General features: G+C 35.6%; 1 protein-coding gene across 11 annotated transcripts in view; it reads right to left on the bottom strand.

Moving 5' to 3' along the window:
- The window catches only part of LOC109105414 (MAP7 domain-containing protein 1-like), a 34623-nt gene extending 15723 nt beyond the window's left edge, over positions 1 to 18900 (bottom strand). For 4 of the 11 annotated variants that reach the window (XM_042772887.1, XM_042772885.1, XM_042772886.1 and 1 more), the window contains exons 1-4: positions 18487 to 18900; positions 5733 to 5942; positions 1529 to 1597; positions 474 to 494 (exon numbers count right to left, since the gene is read on the bottom strand). In XM_042772887.1, the coding sequence (XP_042628821.1) occupies positions 474 to 494; positions 1529 to 1597; positions 5733 to 5942; positions 18487 to 18547 (361 nt within the window). In that variant the 5' untranslated portion in view covers positions 18548 to 18900. Of the gene's footprint in view, positions 1 to 473; positions 495 to 1528; positions 1598 to 5732; positions 5943 to 6671; positions 6691 to 18486 lie in introns of those variants that run through there. The other 7 variants (XM_042772889.1, XM_042772893.1, XM_042772888.1 and 4 more) reach the window with 5 other exon arrangements.
- Positions 18901 to 20862: the final 1962 nt, after the last annotated feature.

The following is a 20862-nucleotide window of genomic DNA, read 5'->3' as shown; positions in this document are numbered from 1 at the left end:
GTAACAGGGTGTGTTTATCATGATTATATTCACATCAATCACGATTTATTCACAGTTCAGTCACGTCAAGACAGCAGCAGATGTTATTTCTGGGCCTAAATGAATCCTGCAGTCTATAATTATGAGAAACTTGTAAAAACCTGCTATGAAAACAAGCTTTCTGAAAAACACCAATGTTAAGGGAGGTTTAGAGGTCAAAAGTTCAAATATTACCATAAAATGCCAGCTTTGACCAGTTATGTAGAAACTGGTATTCCTCAGAAGTTTGTTTAAGCATCATTTTCCAGCAATGGAGTGTGACATTGTCTGGCAGCTTTTCACTCAAAATTAAGGCACACAACAACCTGTCACTAATTATGATTATGAAACACGATGGAAATGGAAAGCAGCTCTACAAGAGAATAAGCATCTGATAGAGAAAGGGATGAAGCGCATCAGTCACCGACACCACCAGAGACCGGGGAGTGGCTTACCTTGAGTCTGGCTACACTGTTCTGGGGAGGGAAGGTGAGAAAGAAGACAAAAACATTGTGTCAATCATCCAAAGCAGAGCAACAGCCATGACAAGCACAGTGACGTGACGGAAAAACAAAACATGGAGCATGTGAGATATTTATTATTCTCTGTAGAGGACAAAAATCTCCCAGTGCTGGTTTAGTAAAGACACAGAAGCAGTTATTTCAGTCAAAATTGTTAAAACTAGGGAAAAGTTTTATAATATTACTCATTAGGAGCCTAGAAAACAGTAAAAAGAGCTTGTATGCGACCAAGCCAGAGGTGATTTTAATAGTGTTTCTGTATTTGAATACATTTAAAAATAGAAATAATTTTTAATATGATAATATAAAATTAATATGCATTATTATTATTATTATTATTATTATTATTATATATAAATACAAAAAACATAAATAAATGAACTTAAGTAATATACTGTAAACACATTTACAATATACTGTAAATACATGTTAATATATAAACATTTAATATTTAAAGAGTATTACATAAATATCCATACATCCATTTCCTTTTACTTGCAACTGCTTGTAGTGTCAGGGTATTTTATATATATAGTGTGTATATATATATATATATATATATATATATATATATTATATATATATATATATATATATATATATATATATATATATATATATATATATTTATAATAATTAATTAATAAATACAAATGTTTAATATTAATATATTATTTAATGTATAAAATATTAATACATATTTAAGTATTTATTTAAGAGAAAAACAGATACATAGAATGGAAAATGATTTTTTTTTTTAATGTGGAAAAAATAAAATAAGTAGGCAAAAACGTAAACTGCAGGCACATGCTTGTTAGTCTGAAAAATATGTGACATGCTAAATGTAGAATGTCTGCATTTATTTCTTTACAGCCTTCCTGCGCTTTTGCACAAGCCTCAGGACTTTGATGCATGAATGACATGGTGTTTTTTGTCCAAACACAGCTAGACTCCAGACAGCAGAGGGTACTGTCTCACTGTTATCTTACCGAGATATTTGGCCCTCTCCTCCCTCCTCTCCTTTGCCTGTTTCTGCCGCTCATCCGATTTCATTCCATCTGAGAAAAGACGCAGAATCAAATATTTAGTTTTGGTAAAATATTCCAAAATTGCCACACTGTTGCTTTGTGGGATTGTGAGGTTGTCTTTCTACCCACTAAAGCTCTCCTGGATGGAGATAAAGAGAGATAGAGGCAGTCGGGAATGAGAGAGGTTATTGTGTGGTAGAGGCCACGCTCACATCTGCAGCAGTAGAAAGCACTGGAAGCTGGCAGCAGCAGAGACTAGCAGCATTCACACTCACAGTAAAGATACAATCAACTCAACGCCACACAATTAACATTCATTCGGAGAGAACCTTTACCTGGACTGAAAGACAGACTAGTAGTTAGTTAATTAGTTTTACTGTATAATTAGTGGAGCTTGCTCAAATGCTTCAACACCCTAGTGACCACTTTGTAATGCCCTAGTAACCACTTAAAACATCCCAGCATTGTGTTAGGTTTGCATGACCAAGCACCACTTGCATTTTCTTTGAAAATGGACATATTCTAGTGTGTATTTTATTTTATAATATTAATAATAATAATAATAATAATATGGCTTAAATTCACCAAGGCTGCATTTCTTTGATCAAAAATGACAGTAAAACAGTAAAATTTTGAAATATTATTACTATTTAAAACTACTGTTTTCTATTCCTGTTTTCTATTTTAATACATTTTAAAATGTAATTTATTTCTGTGATGACAAAACTAAATTTTCAGCAGGCATTACTCCAGTCTTCAAAATTCCTCATGATCCTTTCAGAATTCTTCATTTGTGTATATATTCATTACATTATTAATATATGATATATTAAGGCTGAACAACATTAATCCATGACAAATAGGCTATTCAAGGCAATTAGAGCTATATTTTAATGAACCAGTATTTAATAAAATATATACATCACTTGATAAATTATGTCATCATAAATTCACCATAACATAATTTATTAAGCAGCAGCACCCAACATTAGCCATCTGTCTTCACTGATATTTGTCCATACACGTTCCGATCCCTGTGCACCTGATTTGTTACACAACACATTAAAACTACTACACAGTCAGTTTCCTATTGTTACCACTAAGAAACCTGCTTTATACTAATTACACATTCAAACCAGTTCACTCAGAGTTCAGCACTTTCAACTGCACCCCAATGAATTGGCCCCATGAAGTCTTTGAGTTGGCGTCTCATGACCCACAAAGTCTAGTACAACTTTTATCTGATGACTCACACTGATTAATAATGATCATAAGACTCCAGCAGTGTACCTCTTCATGACCTGTGCTCCACTTTGATTCAGTATTTATAGAGCACAGGAAGCTGAAGCGCAGAGTCTTGTGGGCCTTGACAAGCGGTCCATGTTCCCATTGATGAGTCACTGGGCAGAGACAGAAAAAGCAGCAGACTGACCCAGAAAGAAGGGCTTCCCGAGGGTCTGAGGCAGCAGAGAGATTGCATAAACACTGACCTTACCATCTCCAGAAGCGCTAAAAAACACATTCTGCATAAACAGAAAGGATTTTCATGGCTGGAAAGCTGTATTGACCAATCAGCATTTAAGACCAGAACTATCCGATTTAAATGACATAAGATCAATATCAAAAGCAAGTACAAACAACAATTCCGAAGGTGTTTTTTCCTCTCAGTAAAACCACTAAAGGAAATTTACAACATTCTCTCTGCTCTCTTCAAATGGTGATGAAGCCTAATGTTATGGATCCTAGCACTAGCACCATCATTCCCTAGAATAAGAAATAGATATGGATATAAATACTATGCAAATATTGAAAGGCCAGTGGCGCCACAAAGTCACAAAGTGTTTTAGAATATGTAAATATGCTAATGTTGAAAATGTTATAATAAGCATAAAAAGAGACAATAACATTTTTAAGAGTATATATATATATATACACACACACAAACTTGTAAATAAGTAAAAAAAAAAAAAAAAAAAAACTAAATAAGAATAATACTTTACCAATATATAATATAAGCAGGAAGCAAGAGAATAATTACTTATGCGCTGATTCATCACCTTAATTACTTAAATTACTAAATACAAGGGGTGTGAGAAGGCTTTGTAAGCTTTTTAAACCGATCATAAATGGGAGGGAACATAAAGCATAAATCTTCCTTTTGTAATTGTAAAGTATGTATTATTTTGCATGCTGTATTTCAAAAAGCTGTATTTCAAAATCCTTCTCAAACGTTTACAATGTGAATTTAAGTCATCCAGACAACCAGAAAAAAGGTGAACTGCAACAGGCTAGGTGAGAAAAAAAAGACATGATTCAGCTTTGAAACAGCAAGCAGTGTGAGTCAGCGTCTGAACTTCAGCTCTTCCCTTCCTTCAGGTCTCCTGGTGTTCTTTCTCATAGCTAATCTGTTATGAGTGAGGCAGCAGCAGCCCAGGATCAATGAAGGACAATATTCTGTGGAACACAGTGTTCAGTTTTACAAGATGCTGAGGAGCTTGACAGCAGTAACATATTTTATGATTAGATGAGCTGAATTGTGCACCACCAGTCGGATGAAGAAATCTAATAACATAAAACCTTCTGAGACTAAATGATGACATAAAGCAGAACTAAAGATAACCATAAACATACATTGTCAATTAAAGGTAAAAACAAAAAACTAAAATTAACTAGGCTATTAACTGACTGTTAATACCATAAAACACTATTAGTAATGACACCTGAAATAAATGTAGAAATTGAACTGCATTGAAATAATTAAGAAATGCAACTGGTATTTTTCTTTTTTTAATAGTTAACTTTATTTTAATGCATTTAGATTAGTATGAATTTAAAATGTATTAATGTTTTTGTTTTGATTTTGATTTGTTTGAGACAAAACTGTTCCCAGAAGTCCCGGCATGTAATGTGTTCGCTTCTACATTAAAATAAATGTCTAGCTAAATACTGCTTCATTAATTAATTAATGAGTTTACTTTATGGTTAAAGTGATTCCAACATGACACCTCATCAAACACTGGTTTTCCTCCCAAACTCTGCCTTTACAGTTAAGTGATTCACAAATTCTGTGCAAATCAGTAGGAATGGGTTATTAAAAAACCCCAGATCAAAACATCATAACAATATAAAACTAAATTATAACTGCATACACAGTATCAAGCACAGTAACAAAGTATAAACAGCTAGTAAGACACAGTCGAACCAGCTTTTCCCACAAAATTAACAACCGCCAAGCGCTCTACAACCACATCCTCAGTAGTATAAAGAGACAACAATGAAGAAGGCAAAGAAAAGCTGCTTACTTTCCCAAACCCAAACAACCCTCCCATTAACATTTATCTACATGTGCTCGTACAAGTGAAGGCTTTATACTATGAATGTGACAAAACCAGGAAAGAGGGTTAAATCCCTCCAGTTGGCACAGCACTGTGAAATGTGATGCCCAGTCAGGTTTCATTGCTTCACCTCAGCTGATGACCAGAGGCGATTAGGAACTGCCTGTCGCCAGCTTCCACGAATCAGCATAAGCACCAACATCTTCCTCACTAAACGGATCAATTTCTACATTAATGTAATACAGCCGAAATAACTTAATTCTGGGAGCATTTACAGAGGCATGACCAGGGAAATTCTTTGTGGGTCAGTAAACAAATACCTCTGTTAGCTTTCAAGACTTTGGTCAGGGGTAAATCCTCAATAACTAGCTTCTTTCTCAGGAGATTTCCCGAATGCTTTTCATGGAAGGGAAAACATTTTTTAATGAATTGAGTTGAGTGAATTTAAAGCACTTAAATGATTTATCGCCATCATTGTTATGTTGGAAAAAGGCCATTCCGGGATATGGAGGTCACGCAGGTCAACAAGTATTGTGTTAGAACACCTTAAGCGCCTCAAAATGGTCCACCAACCCAAACCAGTTTAACCAGGATGGTCTGTCAAGCCAATCTGGGCACCATGGTGCTGTTGATCAACCTCGTAAATCGACTAAAAGACCATAAAAAAACAGCTTCAACCAACTAGAAACCATGTAATCCCTACTTTCAATCTGATCTTCGGTTTTGGGGTAAAAAGCTAATTAAGAGGACAAAAGAAGCCATTTCCTGATCATAATTAAAAGTCTTAATACAAAAAACAAATATTGAACTACAGTCTTGAGGGCACCCACCTTTCTTGTGTTGAGGGCTACCACTTGACCGTGGAGTGGGTGTCGCAGGAGACTTTGGAATGACGTCTGGCTGTTTCGTGGTAGTTGACTTCCTTGCGGTGTCCATCTCTGTAGGTGTGCTGGCTTCAAGGCCTGATTCTGTTTTTGAAGGGGTGTTGACTTCCTCAGAGCTGGGATCGCTGGGCTTGGCCTCTGGAACAGCTGGGGGATCTAAGATAGAAGACCAAAAAAGTGACAATTGTCAACCGAGAGATGAAGACCAGTCGAACCTCATTCCAAAGCTACAGCAAACACTCAAGTGTTTTTGTCTACTAGATGTGTGATTACACAGAAGAGTCATTTACAGTTACATTCCGCAGAGATTAAATCCAGATCAATTTGTTCAATTTGCACACATGATCCATAACAGAATGTTTTGGTAGAGCAAAGACTAAATGAGTAAGGGTCATGCCTCCAGACAGCTCGATATGAACCTCGACTGCCCTCCAAACAATTGATTATTGGTAGTTTGAAGGATTGCTCTGTAGACACAAGAAAATAATGGTGACCTTGCCACCTTCCACTTCCCTCAAGAACATTGATTTAGTGGATAGGAGAAACACAGTCTTTCTTACTGATGATCAGACACTCCAGACTAAACCATATGATTTACTTTCTGCAAGTGGAAAACATTCCAACGTCTCCCAACTCATAGACATTAGATGACCACGCAAATGCCAAAAGTTCCATCTTCATGCCCTTGAGTCGTATTTTATTTTTTTATATATTTAAAAAATAATTAATACTAGGTACCATGTGGTGTGCAACACTGTAAAACTGTGTTTTAGTGGCACATATTTACCAAAAAAGAAGGTGCAGCCAAAATTCTGCATGATTTAAAATATTTAAAAGAAACAATATACAAAGAGTCGCACCCCCACTGACAAGCGTGTTGCTTACCTGGATACTTGAACAGATTAAAACTCTAAATCAAAAATTTCATCCAAGAAAATGAGCAAGAAAACGAGTTCTGGATGTCTGAGATCTTAAAGCCATGATGTCATGTCGAGACAGTCCACACACAGGTAGGAGGTTCTACAGATCACCTGATTTCCACTGATAAGAGTGTGATATGGGTTAGAGTCCAATTTGATGTATAAACACACACAGAAAGACAGACAGATGTCAGAGTATGGTGTGGTAATATAGCTTACAAAAAAGAATACTCAACATTTTTCAGCCTTTTTGTTGATATTAAATACATTTTTTCTTTTTTATTATTATAATTTTTGGTGTCAATTAAATGTAAAGTTTGAAGTAAGAACTGAAGCACAGTAAAAATATAGAAATGATTAAGGCAAATTGTCCACTCTGCTAAACAAACACAAGGATGAATCGAAATCATTTTTATGCATATTATGCACCAGTATAACAAAACGTAGCAAATGTAGAAGTGCATAACTACTGTAGTTTATGACTAAAACATGTTAATACATGACAAATATGCCCTAGCAACTTTCAAGTAAACAAAAAAAATGAATCACTGAATCAAAGCTCTGAATCAATACAATGAAACAGACATTGATTTGATTGACTTAGCAACTGAGGTTAAAATCAGAGACATCTTTAGAAAACTTAAAGGTCAAATTAATTTAGTTGTTATTATACAAAATTAAAGCATTACAAATATATCATGGATTTTCAATATATCATCTAGCCCTATACATATACTACAATCTATAGTGTAGAAATTAGATTGTCTAGTAAATATGAAAACATCCTGCTTTCACTCAGAGGGAAGGCTGTGTTTTCTCCACCTCAACGTGTCTATTCAGCTGCTGTGAGGCAGAAGAATTATTCTGACAAAAAAAAAAAAAAAACATCAGTGGTGGCCTGTTTTGTCCCTGGGAGAATGAGATTGTACGGTATGGCAATGAATTAATGGGGGTTTGAGAGTTTTACAGCAACAAATATTTGGAGATTTCAGCTCAAGGCCTGCTTTAACCTTCAGGTGTGCTTAAGGTTCTGATCCACCCCAAATCCCTTTTCATCTCGACACTGGCATTGCACGCTGTCCAGGGACAAACCAAGTAAATGCCACCATGCACTGCATTATTCACACTGAGCTAAAAATACCATTTCCACCAGACACGAAATGATAATAAAGACATTAAGAATAAGAAAAGATCTGGGTTGCATGCATAAAATGTTGGGATTTAAAATAATAGAGTACAGCTACATAGGGAAAATTCTAAAATGTGACTGCTGATTTCTGAAAATAGACTGATACCGCAGCAATGTGCAATGCTGTCAATCAAACAAGTAAATGACAAATACTAAGGAAGCAATATTAGAAGCAATATATCCAGTTACCAATGTAGAGGTAAAGTCTACTTAATTAAATTAAAAGCATCTGAATTGTTTAAAAACATTAACATTGCATAAAGCAGTTTTTATATCAATTTTTAATTATATAATTAAGCTTCTACTACATTTCATTGTTGAAATGAACTTTTAAACAGTGGCTGTTTTCATGACAGATTTATTCAAGCACACATTAAATAATGGAGACAACAGGAAGTAAATATATAATGAATATGTAAAATAGTGCATACAGCAAAATGCACCTTATTTTTCTAGTTCACAGTTTCGCCCAAAACAAAAAAAAAATATTTTTCGGCCAAATATTTTCAGGTGCCAAAAGGTTGGTGCACCACTATAAAACAGGCAAACATGTTTTCATATTATGACAAAATCTTCCATTTTCAACAGCATACTGAAATTAAAAGCTAAATAAATAAATAAATAGATAAATAAATCATGACAGCTATGAATGTGCTATGAATCATATAATACACATAATATAGGTTTAGGTCTACAATTCAGTATAAAACAGTCTTTATCTTTTAAAAATGAAAATAAATGAATAAAAACAAACTAGAATTTCTACTTAAAATACCTCTGTCACTCTTTTTCAAGGGCATCATGCCATTATATTGCCCTAAAACCACAGAAAACCGGTTAAATGAAAAGCGCAGAGCAGTCTCGCCAAAAAAGGCGCATTGATCCTGGAGGGTATAGAGCTTGAGCAATGCTCTTTTTCAAACATGGAAATGAGACAAACAGGGAGCCCGAAGTGGAAGCAAGCAACAACTGTTAAATCAAAGATCGGAAGAGGTGAGTGGGCGGGTTGGGGGAGAACAGAAGAAATGGGAGGCCGACTGAGAAAGGATCTGCATCTCATTTGAGGCCTAATGAATTACCTCATCCTCAACCCCCCGGCCCCTCGCCCCTCCCCCTGGATGGATGATGTAAGCAGGCAGGGCGCCTCTTCTGGGGGAAGTGTGAGGGAGAGGAGCAAACTCACTGGAAGCCCAGAGTAAACACCAGATGCTGGGACAAAGCCAAAGAGAAAGAGAGCATGACTGTGAACTGTTATGGTGCTCCAAAGTTCTGTCTGGATTTGCTCAAATGTGATGTGTCAAAACAAATTTACGTAAGCCCCTCAGATTCAAGCTGGAGGTGCGATCCAGTGCACTGCACCAGTGAACGCCTGGGTCACTGCATGCTCAATGAATGCACTTAGACAGTAGTTTTGAATGGCTCACATTGAAACTCAAACTTGTTTCTCTGTGTGTCTGTTTGTGTGTGAGGGAGTGTCTGAGAGAGGAAAAGAAGATATGGGCAAGTTAGCAGTAGCTCAGGATTACATTCAGTTTTTCAGCTTCGTTATGTTACAGGGAAATAACATATTCTTTATACATAAATATTTTTTAAATATAAATATTACAATTTTAAACTATATATGTGTGTACGTGCATGTGTTTATTCTTTAAAAAATTAACTAAACATTTTATATATGTATACTCATTTACATACATACACATATATTTACATATATACATGCATGTAAAATGTGTGTACATATAATTTCCCTGTAACATAACAGAAATGCTAAATAATGCCACGGAACAGAATAAATTATGATGTAAGTGTTTTATATAATAAATAATGAATAACCATGTGGTAATATCTGCTTTTGGACAATCAAGTGAATCAAATACATTTGACAAGAAAAGTTTCTTATCTTGTTTTTAATTTCTTAAATTGGAATTTGGGGAGTAAACCAAAAGAAAAGATGCAAAAGTCTGGCATCGGTGAAAAAACTGATGTAACATTTGAGTTAAAAACAAAACACTTAGTAGTAAAACAAAACATATAATTCAGAGTGATGATTCTGATTGAAGCCACTGCAAAATAGCCAATATTTGCACATTTGTTGAACTAAATTCTATATCCATGTGAAAAGTTGATGTTACTCGACAACCGTGAACAATTAGATACTGTTGTGCAATGACAATGATATTTACCATTCAGATACCACTTCCATTGCTAAATAGAAGTATCCCTCTTCAAAACCACAGACACAATGAAATAAGATGGCTGTGTGTGGTCTGAACCCAGCAGAGTTCCCTTGGGTCTGTAACCACAAAGCTCCAGCATGTTTTCCTCCAAAGTACAATCCTCGGAGGAAGTGACAAGGCCATATGTGGCAATGCTTCACACGGATGAAGGATATAGCTCACATGCAGTGATACTTCCTGCTCTGTTATGATGCAAGCTGTCATCCTTGGTGACTAGTGCAGAGATAAACCAATTTCAATACAAAGCTATCATATATCTCATACGCTATCATTTAATTAAGTGAATGCATCCTTGCTGAATTCTTAAAGTATTCATGTCTTTCAACAACAAAAAATTCACTGACCCCAAGCCAGGCCCTACAACCTAAGAGCAGTGCTTCGGTTGAGGTCCACCGTGAGAACCAGCATGATTTTGGTGGAAAAAAAGTCAGAAACCCTCAACCAGTTAATTTTAAACCACCTAAACATCAATTCAAAACAGCCTGGAGATTCTGCTAAAATCAGGGTTTGGGTTTCCAGCTCCACCCAACAACCCAACCAATTATGGGATCCACATACGCACTAACCTCAGCATTAAAGCACTTACATGTAGGCTACTGTAAACATGAGCAGGACGAAACCAGAGCAAGATCAGCAAACTGAAAGCTAAACTATCATGTGGGGAATTAAAAACACGAGGCCTTAGACAAACATTTAGAAATGTGATGAAATATTTAATAGTCGATTTTCAACCTCTACATGTGAATGCTATTTTGGCTTGGCCAACAAAATGGTCATATGATTTGAATCGATTGCTAAATTTATGTACTGTTAGCAGCATCTCTATCTAGCTAATGTAAGCAGTGTGCTGCTGAATTGATGGCCTAAACAAAACATAACTTTTAAATATTGATCTGAGGTTAAGTCGGCGTCATCATAAAAGCTTGACATCTCCATTAGTGGTTTCTAATAATTCCACCACATTAAGATTTGAGGTTGAATGTAGTTCTGAATCACATCACCTTTATAACTTATTGACATTTTTGCTTTGTGCTTCATCAAGACTTTTCAAACTGCACCCACAGGTTTCATGTCCCAGTTTTCTTCTAAAAACAATTTAAAGAAAGTTTGGGAGGCATAATATATTGGCAGCATATCAGTTGTTTGTCACATATTAAATATTTTAATTTATTTCTGTCAGTGAATGTATATATATTGGCCGATATTAGATATTTAACTATACATGCTCAGTCCCCCATTTTTACATTTAAGTGTCCCTTTGCTACCATCTACCACTTTTTTGAGGTTAATTTAATAACAAATGTTAAATGTAATATTTTAGTTAATCTTTAATTGATACAAAGTAATTTTATATATATATATATGCACATTATATAATTTATTCGTAGCATTTCATTTGATTTGATTTTTTTTGCAAATTAATTTACATTTTTCAGACAAAAATAGTATTACTTAATATTGACAAAACTTAATATTGACCATAAAATCAAAATAACTATTGGCTTATCAGTAATGTACAGTAGAGCTGTCTAAAAAATAAAAATAAAAAAAAAATCGAATTTCGAATATTCGTCGAATAAAAAAAAAAAATCCACATTCGAATGCAAAAAACTACATCTATTAGTGTTGCACTCGTGTCTCGCACAAGAGAATGGCATGTTTAGAAAGCCATGTAAAATTAATGTAAGTTCTTTTAAAAAACATGTCTCAAGACTTTATGGCAGTTTTTCCCTATCCGATTGTATCTCATGCTTTTAAATGAAGAAAGTAGCCTAGTTTTGTGATTGGTTTTCGGTCCTTTGTATTAAACTAATACATACATGCATGGTGCTGTTTTTTTTTCTAACTGTTTAAGCAAATTATATATGGTTTATAAACATTATTTTAAACATTATGCACTTTTCTCAAAGATAGTCATTTTATTGTATTACGCTTTGAAGAAACGTGCATAATATTTTGCTCGATGCGCCCTTGTGGACTCAGAAGAGAAGCCAAAAGCTTTTTTTCCCCCCTAACTGAAATTATGCCTTTTAAATTCAAATACAATTCAAATTTTGATAATATTTAAGTAGAAAATTCGAATTTAATTTTTCAGTCATTTTGACAGCCCTAATGTACAGAATTAAAAAATGTGTATCCCTAAAGAAATTACGATGTAAAATCAGCATTTGAGAAAAAAAATCAAACAAACTCAACTGAAACTCAGATCATAGGCATTTAGCTGCGTCAGATGGGCTCTGACATTACAGCATGAATCAGCTGACTGTCACTGCATTCTGACTTCTCCATGATATGATCTTCACTGTAAATCCAGCCTTTGACAGCATACAGCAGGGCTCAAAGTGCAGTACAGACAGCTGTTATTTACTAAACTTAGGACACATCCAGACATCAAAACATGACATTTCCACACAGGAATAGTAAGACAGGCAAAAGAGTGACATACAGGAAATGCCCTCACTGAATTCCAAGGCTTCCTGTGTTTTGAGCTTTGCACTTTACACAAACCTATAAGATGATATGACAAAGAATGTGGCTTAGGTATTTAAAAGGAACTTGAAAGTCAGCATGAAATGAAAATTGAAAATTAAATGCATGTTGCTGATCTTAGTGAACAATTCTGCATCCAAACATTTGTGTTTTAATGTTTTCATTCAAGCAGTTAGTTTCACATTCATTTACACCAGCTCTACTAACTGAAAATCTTAGTTTCAGCAAACTCAAAATCAAGGCAACCCGTTTACTTTAAGTTAAACTAACAAATATATATATATATTTTTTACAGTGATTCATTATTTAAAAACCTGTATTAAAAGGCCACAGTATTAAAAGGCCTTTAAAAAAACATCTTAAATCAGCCTAAGCTGCTTTTCTGGTCTTAGATGGTCTGTTAGTCAGTTTGAAAAGGGGTTTCTGGCATTTTTATATTGGTCAGGCTGGAAGACCGGCTTAAACCAGGTTCACATAAGGGCAGCTAACCAGTTTAGGATAGTTTAAGATAGCATTTTCAGGAGGGACAGATTTTAAAACACATTTTTTTTATAGTTCCAGTGGTTCACAGTTCCTCACATTCTCCATTTCCTAATTCCTTGCATAATCAATAATGACATTTTCCCCACCTTATAGCGACTCTAAGCAAGCTCAGTAATGTTTGCCTCACCAAAACATCTTTTAAACAATTAGTAGGATGGATGCCTTTATCCAATCAGTGAGGGAAGATGGGAACGCACTGTCCTGCAAGCGCTTCATGTCTGAGGACTGTGATTTACACCATCTGTGTGCTACACGGGAAAGGAGACCTGACGTGATTCCATCTGTATGCAGGCATGAGCTCTGGAATCCTGTCACACCGTTCCTTGCCCGTCTGCTCTCTCTTCCTTCGTTACTCTCTCGCTCCTCAGCTGAACAGAAGACACACATTCAGTGAGGAATGTTTAGCATTCCTAGCACTCAGTGGCCACACCAGAAAACACAGCGTCTGCTGTAAATGACAAATATGAATGTTTTCTCTGTATTCAGATAGCTCGATGTCTGTCCGTATTACGAGACCTACATCAAAATTACATATCTGCAGTCTTAAAGATGATTTATTCACAAGTGAATAATGATTTTCATTGATTCATTTTTTTCACCCAGAAATGAAACTCACACTCATGTTGTTCCAAACTTGTATGACTTAACTTTTTTGTGAATAACATAAGAAATCTGGGGTCTTTATACAATAAAATTAATTTACCCCAATGACTTACATTATGGACAAATCAAACATTCTTGAAAATATCTTCTTTTATGTTTTGCAGAAGATAGAAAGTCATAAAGGTTTATACGAGGCCCCTAAAGGGGAAAAAAGAGTTTTATGAGCCAGTGCAAAGTTTCTCTGGGAATGCAATACTTTTGCAAGAGAACACAGGTTTTACAAGCATTGAAATAATTTCTCCTCCATTTTTCCTTTTTTTTTTCTTTCCATCAACATGTCCCCTAAGCATCTTAATAGGTTTGGAATGACAAGAAGTTCAGTATATGCTTATTTTGGGGTGAACTATCCATTTTCCCAACAACTGGAAACTGCAGCATATTTGTTATGTAGTGGCTAAAGATTACCACAGCTACACAGAGGATTTACCAGATCCTTTATTCAACGCAAACTTTTGTAGGCCTATGGTTGTGAAAAGCAAAATGGATGAACACATTAAACCATATGTGACTTGAAATATTTTTGAGGTCATGCAAATTGGATTATCAAGAGTCAAGCCTTCCTATTATGAAAACAAAGAAAGAAAAAAACTAAAACTGAATCTAAAATCCGGAGTACAGTATGTGGCCTTGAAAATCCCTTTCCTTCACATTTCCTTGCCATTTTATGGGTCTGAAAATATTTAAATCTTCCGAGAGGATTAATTACTCCAGAGACACATTTTCTAGGCCAGATTTGATGCAGTAAACAACCGCATCTATTCCTCGGGCTGAATGTGCTTCAGTTATCACTGGTTCATATGTGTGTGTTTGTCAGTATTAAAAGCTTGTGGTTGGGATTTTAAAAAAAATGATCAACTGATTTTTGTGCCAATTAAACGTATTCCCCTGTAGGCTGTCAGCACTCATTTAATAACATCTGCATGAAGCCAAGGTAAAAATTCCCACCACTATAAAATAACTAAATAATGAGCCAATTACCTAATGGGATGGCATGTTATCTTAGGGTGTGTTCCCACTTGTCATGTTTGGTTCTATTAAAACGAACCCTGTTGCGATTGCTCTGTTAGTGCAGTTCATTTGAGTGACCGCTGCCATCTGAACTCTGGTGCACACCAAACAAGTGGAACGAGATCGCTGAAAACATGGATCTCCGTCATCTTCCAAATGAACTCTGGTGCGGTTCCAATGAAATATGAACGCAACAGACCAAATACTTCTAAACAACCCAGAGAGCAAACGTGGAGCAATGAGGAGGTAAAGTGCCTTTTATGAGCTCTTCATGAGTTTGCAAGTGCTGAAATTTAAATCATAAGTAGGCTACACGCAACAATGACTGCACTAAGTCCAGCAGATCGAATTCGACCGATCAAATTTTGAACGTATCACTATGCCTTTAGGTTCAGTGTCTTTAGGATCACTGTCAAAAATGCCAGTGTGAACTCTAAGCAGACCAGGAGGACCAAGTGCATTGTTTTCTTTTTTTTGGTCCGGACCAAAACAAACCAAGAGAATCGAACTTCAAGTGTGAACGCACCCTAATACACACTACATATTTCAAAGTTGTGGTTTCTTCTTCCTGTTACAAAATCATTAATGTTGTCATGCCAAAAAAGGGGTAATTTTCTGCTCATTACATAAGAGCCTCTTGGTTCAGGGTTTTGAAACTGAATGATATTGTTTCACGGGCGTGACAGAGAGGGGTGTGTGTATAAGAATGTGTGTTGGGGGTTGTTATTGTTACATGTTACACAACAGAAACTGGCCCCTGTCAGTCCGACAAACTCTTTGGCCTCCACAGAGCTGACATGGACATAATGATTGAAACAGTTTTCAAGCAAGTAGCAACACCAAATATTTCACTTAAAACAATGCATAATAATTTTTTTTTTTTTAAAAAAATTATATATTAATATATAATGTTATGGATCATGCTCCCAAATGCAAAGCTTTTTTTGTGCAACAGCCAAAAAAAATCATTTAATGATTTTTCTTTTGTTGAAAGTATAACTGAAAATGTCATTTTGCCTCACTGCAAGATTTTTGATATTTTATTAACAAAGACTTATTTATACAGAATGCTTTTAAGCAGGTTCAAATGCCTCTATTTGATCACAGAACTGCTAAATGAAATATTTTGACAAATATACTATTTCAAATTGATATCCATTTACTAACAGCAACCAACATATATTGATCACAATAAAAACTGGCACATTCTCCACAACGAGAACACACAGACCTTGACAAACATGTCTAATGTTCTGTTGAAACCTGAACACCAGGTTGCTTTGGGATTATCATGAATAAATGTCAACAGTCTTTTGACTTTTGCTGAAACCAGTCCTTTTTGCACTTCATTTACACTGAAAATAGTAAACTGCCCTGGAATAACGATAAGCCGATATATGGGCTTGGCTCATTAATCAGACAATATTTGGGAAATTTTTTTTTTCTAATTATTATATTTAATCAATATTTGGGCAAATTAAAAAAAAATCCAAATCTTGAGTAAATATGCAAAATAAGCATTTATTTAAGTTCACCAAATCAATATACATCTCATTCGCTGTCAGTGATTTTTATTTCATATATTTCATATATCAGCATTACTGTGATTAGATACCCACAAAATACTCATTTCAATTCTCAGTTGTTACCTTTCAATCTATAAAATAAACCAACTAAACAGGTTCAGTAAAGTGTTTTTTTTTTAATGCAATGATTCAAGCACACTACAGACCGCTTCAGGTTAGCAAGAGAATATAACAAAAGATAACCAAACAGTGCCGATAGTTGGGGGTGTAAAACGAAAGGAGGGGGGAAACGAGCAGCACTCGTTCCTGAATGCAGATCTAAAGAAAATAGAGATTAGAAGGTGCTCTTCAAAAGTACTGACACGGCAGAACTCAACAGAGCAGACCTCATCCGACTGAAAACACCTCAGCTCCCATTCAGGGCTTGCTATTAACATTGAGAACTTCAATTTACTTTGCGTTTTCTCTCAAAAAATTGAATAATGGGCTCCTAAGTGTGTGCTAGCATGCAATGTGTCTTTGGTATTAAATGAAAGGCAATTATTCAGTCAAAAGGCACAAACCGAGCACTTCTATGAAGGATAAAAAGAAAGTTAATGAGTAACAGTGAGTCAACAGTGAATGAAGTCCTCAATGTAAAGGACTTGAACACAAAAGTGCATCTTCAGGTTCTGAGAAAGAAACACAAGTCCTTTTTATGTCAAAATGGTCAGTTAGGAAGTTTTGCAAGTGACCATAGTCATCAAGTGTTTTAACCTAGTCTCAAGGATATTTACCTCACTCATAGGCATGATACTCATACACAGACTAGTCATTAAGACAAGAAATGACACATCTGCAACAAATGGATGATGAAGTCCAATTACTTCTGAATGACTTTTAGTAAACGCATCAAGTACCAACCACACCCCCAAGATTTGAAGAACAGACCAATGCTCAGTTATAAGGATGATCAGGATCAGGACCGATCCCCTCCAACATGAAGCCAGAAGAAAGCACTAAAAGGAAGCAACATCTTATGATGCTGCAGGAGGGCTCCATGTTACATAACAAATCCTCCCATTCAGAAGCAACATACAAACCCCAAGAACTAGAGATCCACTCCGCTTCTCAGCAGATCCATTAAATGACTGTAATTTGAGTTGATAAATAAATCAACTGTCATGTAACTGTATATTCATGCTTAACAGGACATGCACAATTACAGGGTGTGTCCTAACTCAATGACTTTCTGCACAGACTAGCTGTTACCAGGGATTGTATCATCCAAATCACTTTGAAGATCATAAGGTTCTATTTATTGGGTCACTCTGGTGTCATTGCCAAGATGATGTAGTCAACAGATTCATTAGAAACAACTTGCATGTGACCAGAAGTGATTGATGATGAATCAATCACAGGGATCAACTGAAATTCGTCTTTAATCATTTTTCTAACGTTATAGACTGCAAGAGTGCTGTCAGAGAAATGGACGGTGCACTAAAATCAAGTGCCACAATAATCCATGACATCCGCAGATAATGACAACAAAACATCATGTTAGTAGGCAGATCATCGCTGGATAACTAGTAACTAACAGCTAGCACTGTAAAACATTAAGAATACGTCATATATCTAATTCGCTATCCTTTCAGCCTGAACGGATTGTGAAATTCCAGTGTGAATATTATGATTGAGGTTAATTCACTGTAACACGTCACCTATGCCCCTATGAAGATAGGAACCTGGATAGTTTGACATAATACACAAAACCCTTATTGTAAATACAAGTTTATCTGTCAATTTTTAAATAAACAGATATATAAAAATACAAAGTTACATAACGTAAATACACATTAAATAAATTAATAAAGATTTAATGCAAAATAAATAAATACCACTCTAGAATAGCGGAAGCCCTAGCGTTATTATATTGTATTTATTATTATTATTATTATTATTATTATTATTATTATTATTATTTCACACCTTGCCTTAAATAACAGTTGATCGTTGCTATGATACTATCATAATGTACGGATTTTATCGGTGGAAGGTAAAGGCTTTCCAATTCAACTATTTTCATGCACCCATAATAAATCAACAGGAAAATATTGATTTACTAATGGAACGCCGACTTACGTGCTTCTGAGGGTGTGAACTGATTTATCCCCGGCTGTGTGTCAGGATGGTTGAATTCCATGTTTGTCGTTAAATCATGCGGTTTTTCCTCTCTAAAATGTATTCATTCCTTCCGTGAGACAGGGAAAAACTTTCTTCGATCGCTCCGGATTTCCACAGGCAGACGAAACCGATCCCTGTTTCTGCTCAGCGCACATAAATCCCCAAAACAGTCAACTGAAGGGTCTCGGCAAAATATTATGGATGAGATTGAAGCTTGAAAAGCCCGTGATTAAAGTGCAATCATAAAACTGTAAATTTGTCCCGGCCTGATTGAGCAGTGAGACTGAATAAACTTTCTGGCACACAGCGGACGCGGCCTCTGTGTGTTCCCTCAGCCGCTCTGAAGGTGATGGCATGCGGCTGAACACCGTCCCAACTCGGCCTCCGGTGTGGAATGTACCACATTTTACGTAGGGGTGGATTTAGAATTAAATGAATCCCTAATTACCAACGATGGTTTGTTTAAACTGTTTAGAAACTACAAATGTAGTCAGAAAAAGTTACAAAATATCTACTTTGTCCTTTTTTATCTTTAAAAGCTCGCATATTTTAAATACTGTCACATATTTGTACCTGTCCAACCTGTTTTACATTAGAAGGTTCCGTCTGCCTGCGTCTCCAAAAATGTTCAAACTGCATAGTTCGACTCAATAGACTAAATTTCATATTAGTAAGATGCTATTCATTGTTGTTTTCTCTATGCCATGAGCCCATATCACGTGCAATACAATGTCTGAGAAAACATTTTGTCTTTTTTCCCTGGAGTTTGTGAATTTGAATTGGAGTTTTGTGCATTTTAGTCCACAGAGGTCATGTATATGCTAGTGTATGTTGACAAAATTCACGTTTACCTATTTACTTTTTAAATATGCTTTCTCGTCCAGGCAACAGACCAAAAGTATTGATGACTCATCCTGCACTGGCTTATTTTATCCAATCAAATGTTCGCTAACATAAGAACGTCCCTCCCCCGAATAAATAGCAATCAGCAAATAGTCATTTACACCTTCAACATCACACCCAAACTTCCTGTTTCAAAAGGAAATGTGTAAACACAGAAACTGGTGGTGTTTTTATTTATATAATGTTTTTATTTATATAATGGAGTAGATTAGCTAAAGTGAAATTTCACAACATAATGTCACAATCATATTGCAGAAGAAATCAGTTTCTGAAACAAACTGTCTAATGTTCAGTTCAATATGAGCTGCAAAATAATAATAATGGGGGGAAAGATGGTTTGCTGAATCTTATGAATTACAAAGCTCCTTGCCACCTGTAGAGCGCAGCTGGCATCTGCTCAAGGGAGGATAAGAGTGGACGCTATAGAGAAGAGGGGATTGGTGTAGGAGTGAAATCGGGGGGTGCAAATGGCACGCTTGAGAGGGGACATCCTGTCCCCCAAAAAGACCAGTGGGGCTCCTTTGTGCAGCCGCTGGCCTGTATTAACACAAACCCCCTAAGAGCCACCTGTCACTGCAACTGTCTTTCTGTATAGGGCCCTATAAAATTTTAAATGTCAATTTTTTTTTTTACTTTTTTCAAAACTTGCAAACAAGGGTTTGTCAAGCCAACATTCATAGTTTGTCTTGACAAACTGGCTTTTCTAATTAAAACGTGAATTTAAAAGAATTTTAGTTCTATATCCTCACATTCAAAATTAAACTGCAATTCTGCATTATGTTTGTATTATGTTTGTATCTCCATTCAGCTTCAGGAATTGAATTGGAATTTAAACAGCATTCTCAATTTAATGTTAAATGGCACACAACCCTGTTCTAGGTATATGGAAAGCATATAATCATCTCTAAATCTATGCATGATACTATTGGCAGTAATTACAGTGTGAACAGACCTCATTCTGAAGCTGACTCATCCTGCAAAGCTTTAGATGTAAATATTAAAATGAAATGAAAAGATACAAAAATTCACCACAAATCTACTAATGCATTCACAAATCCTACTATTCATTGACCTCATGTTCTGCACTTGCACTGTTTAAGCATGAAAAGAAAAAAATTACTTAATAGATTGATTAGTTGGTTGTGAATGATGAATGATTTGTGTGTGGGAAGGAAAATAGTGCAGATTTGCTTTATTGAGAACAGTTTTGTGATTAGATGTAAACAGCATTTCATTACGGATAATAAGGACAAAACAACCATACGCCATTCACAAAAAAAGGCACAGTACACTAAAGATGTGAACACACACACAAACACACACACACACACACACACACAGAGAGAGAGAGAGAGAGACACACAGAATATTTATGTCTCTGTGGGCGTACATAAACTTTAACACATTCTGGGCAATATTTTATGATGGCTT

Source organism: Cyprinus carpio, chromosome A16 (assembly GCF_018340385.1).
Source record: "Cyprinus carpio isolate SPL01 chromosome A16, ASM1834038v1, whole genome shotgun sequence".
Lineage (NCBI taxonomy): Eukaryota > Metazoa > Chordata > Actinopteri > Cypriniformes > Cyprinidae > Cyprinus > Cyprinus carpio.
This window is presented reverse-complemented; position numbering and strand designations above follow the sequence as displayed.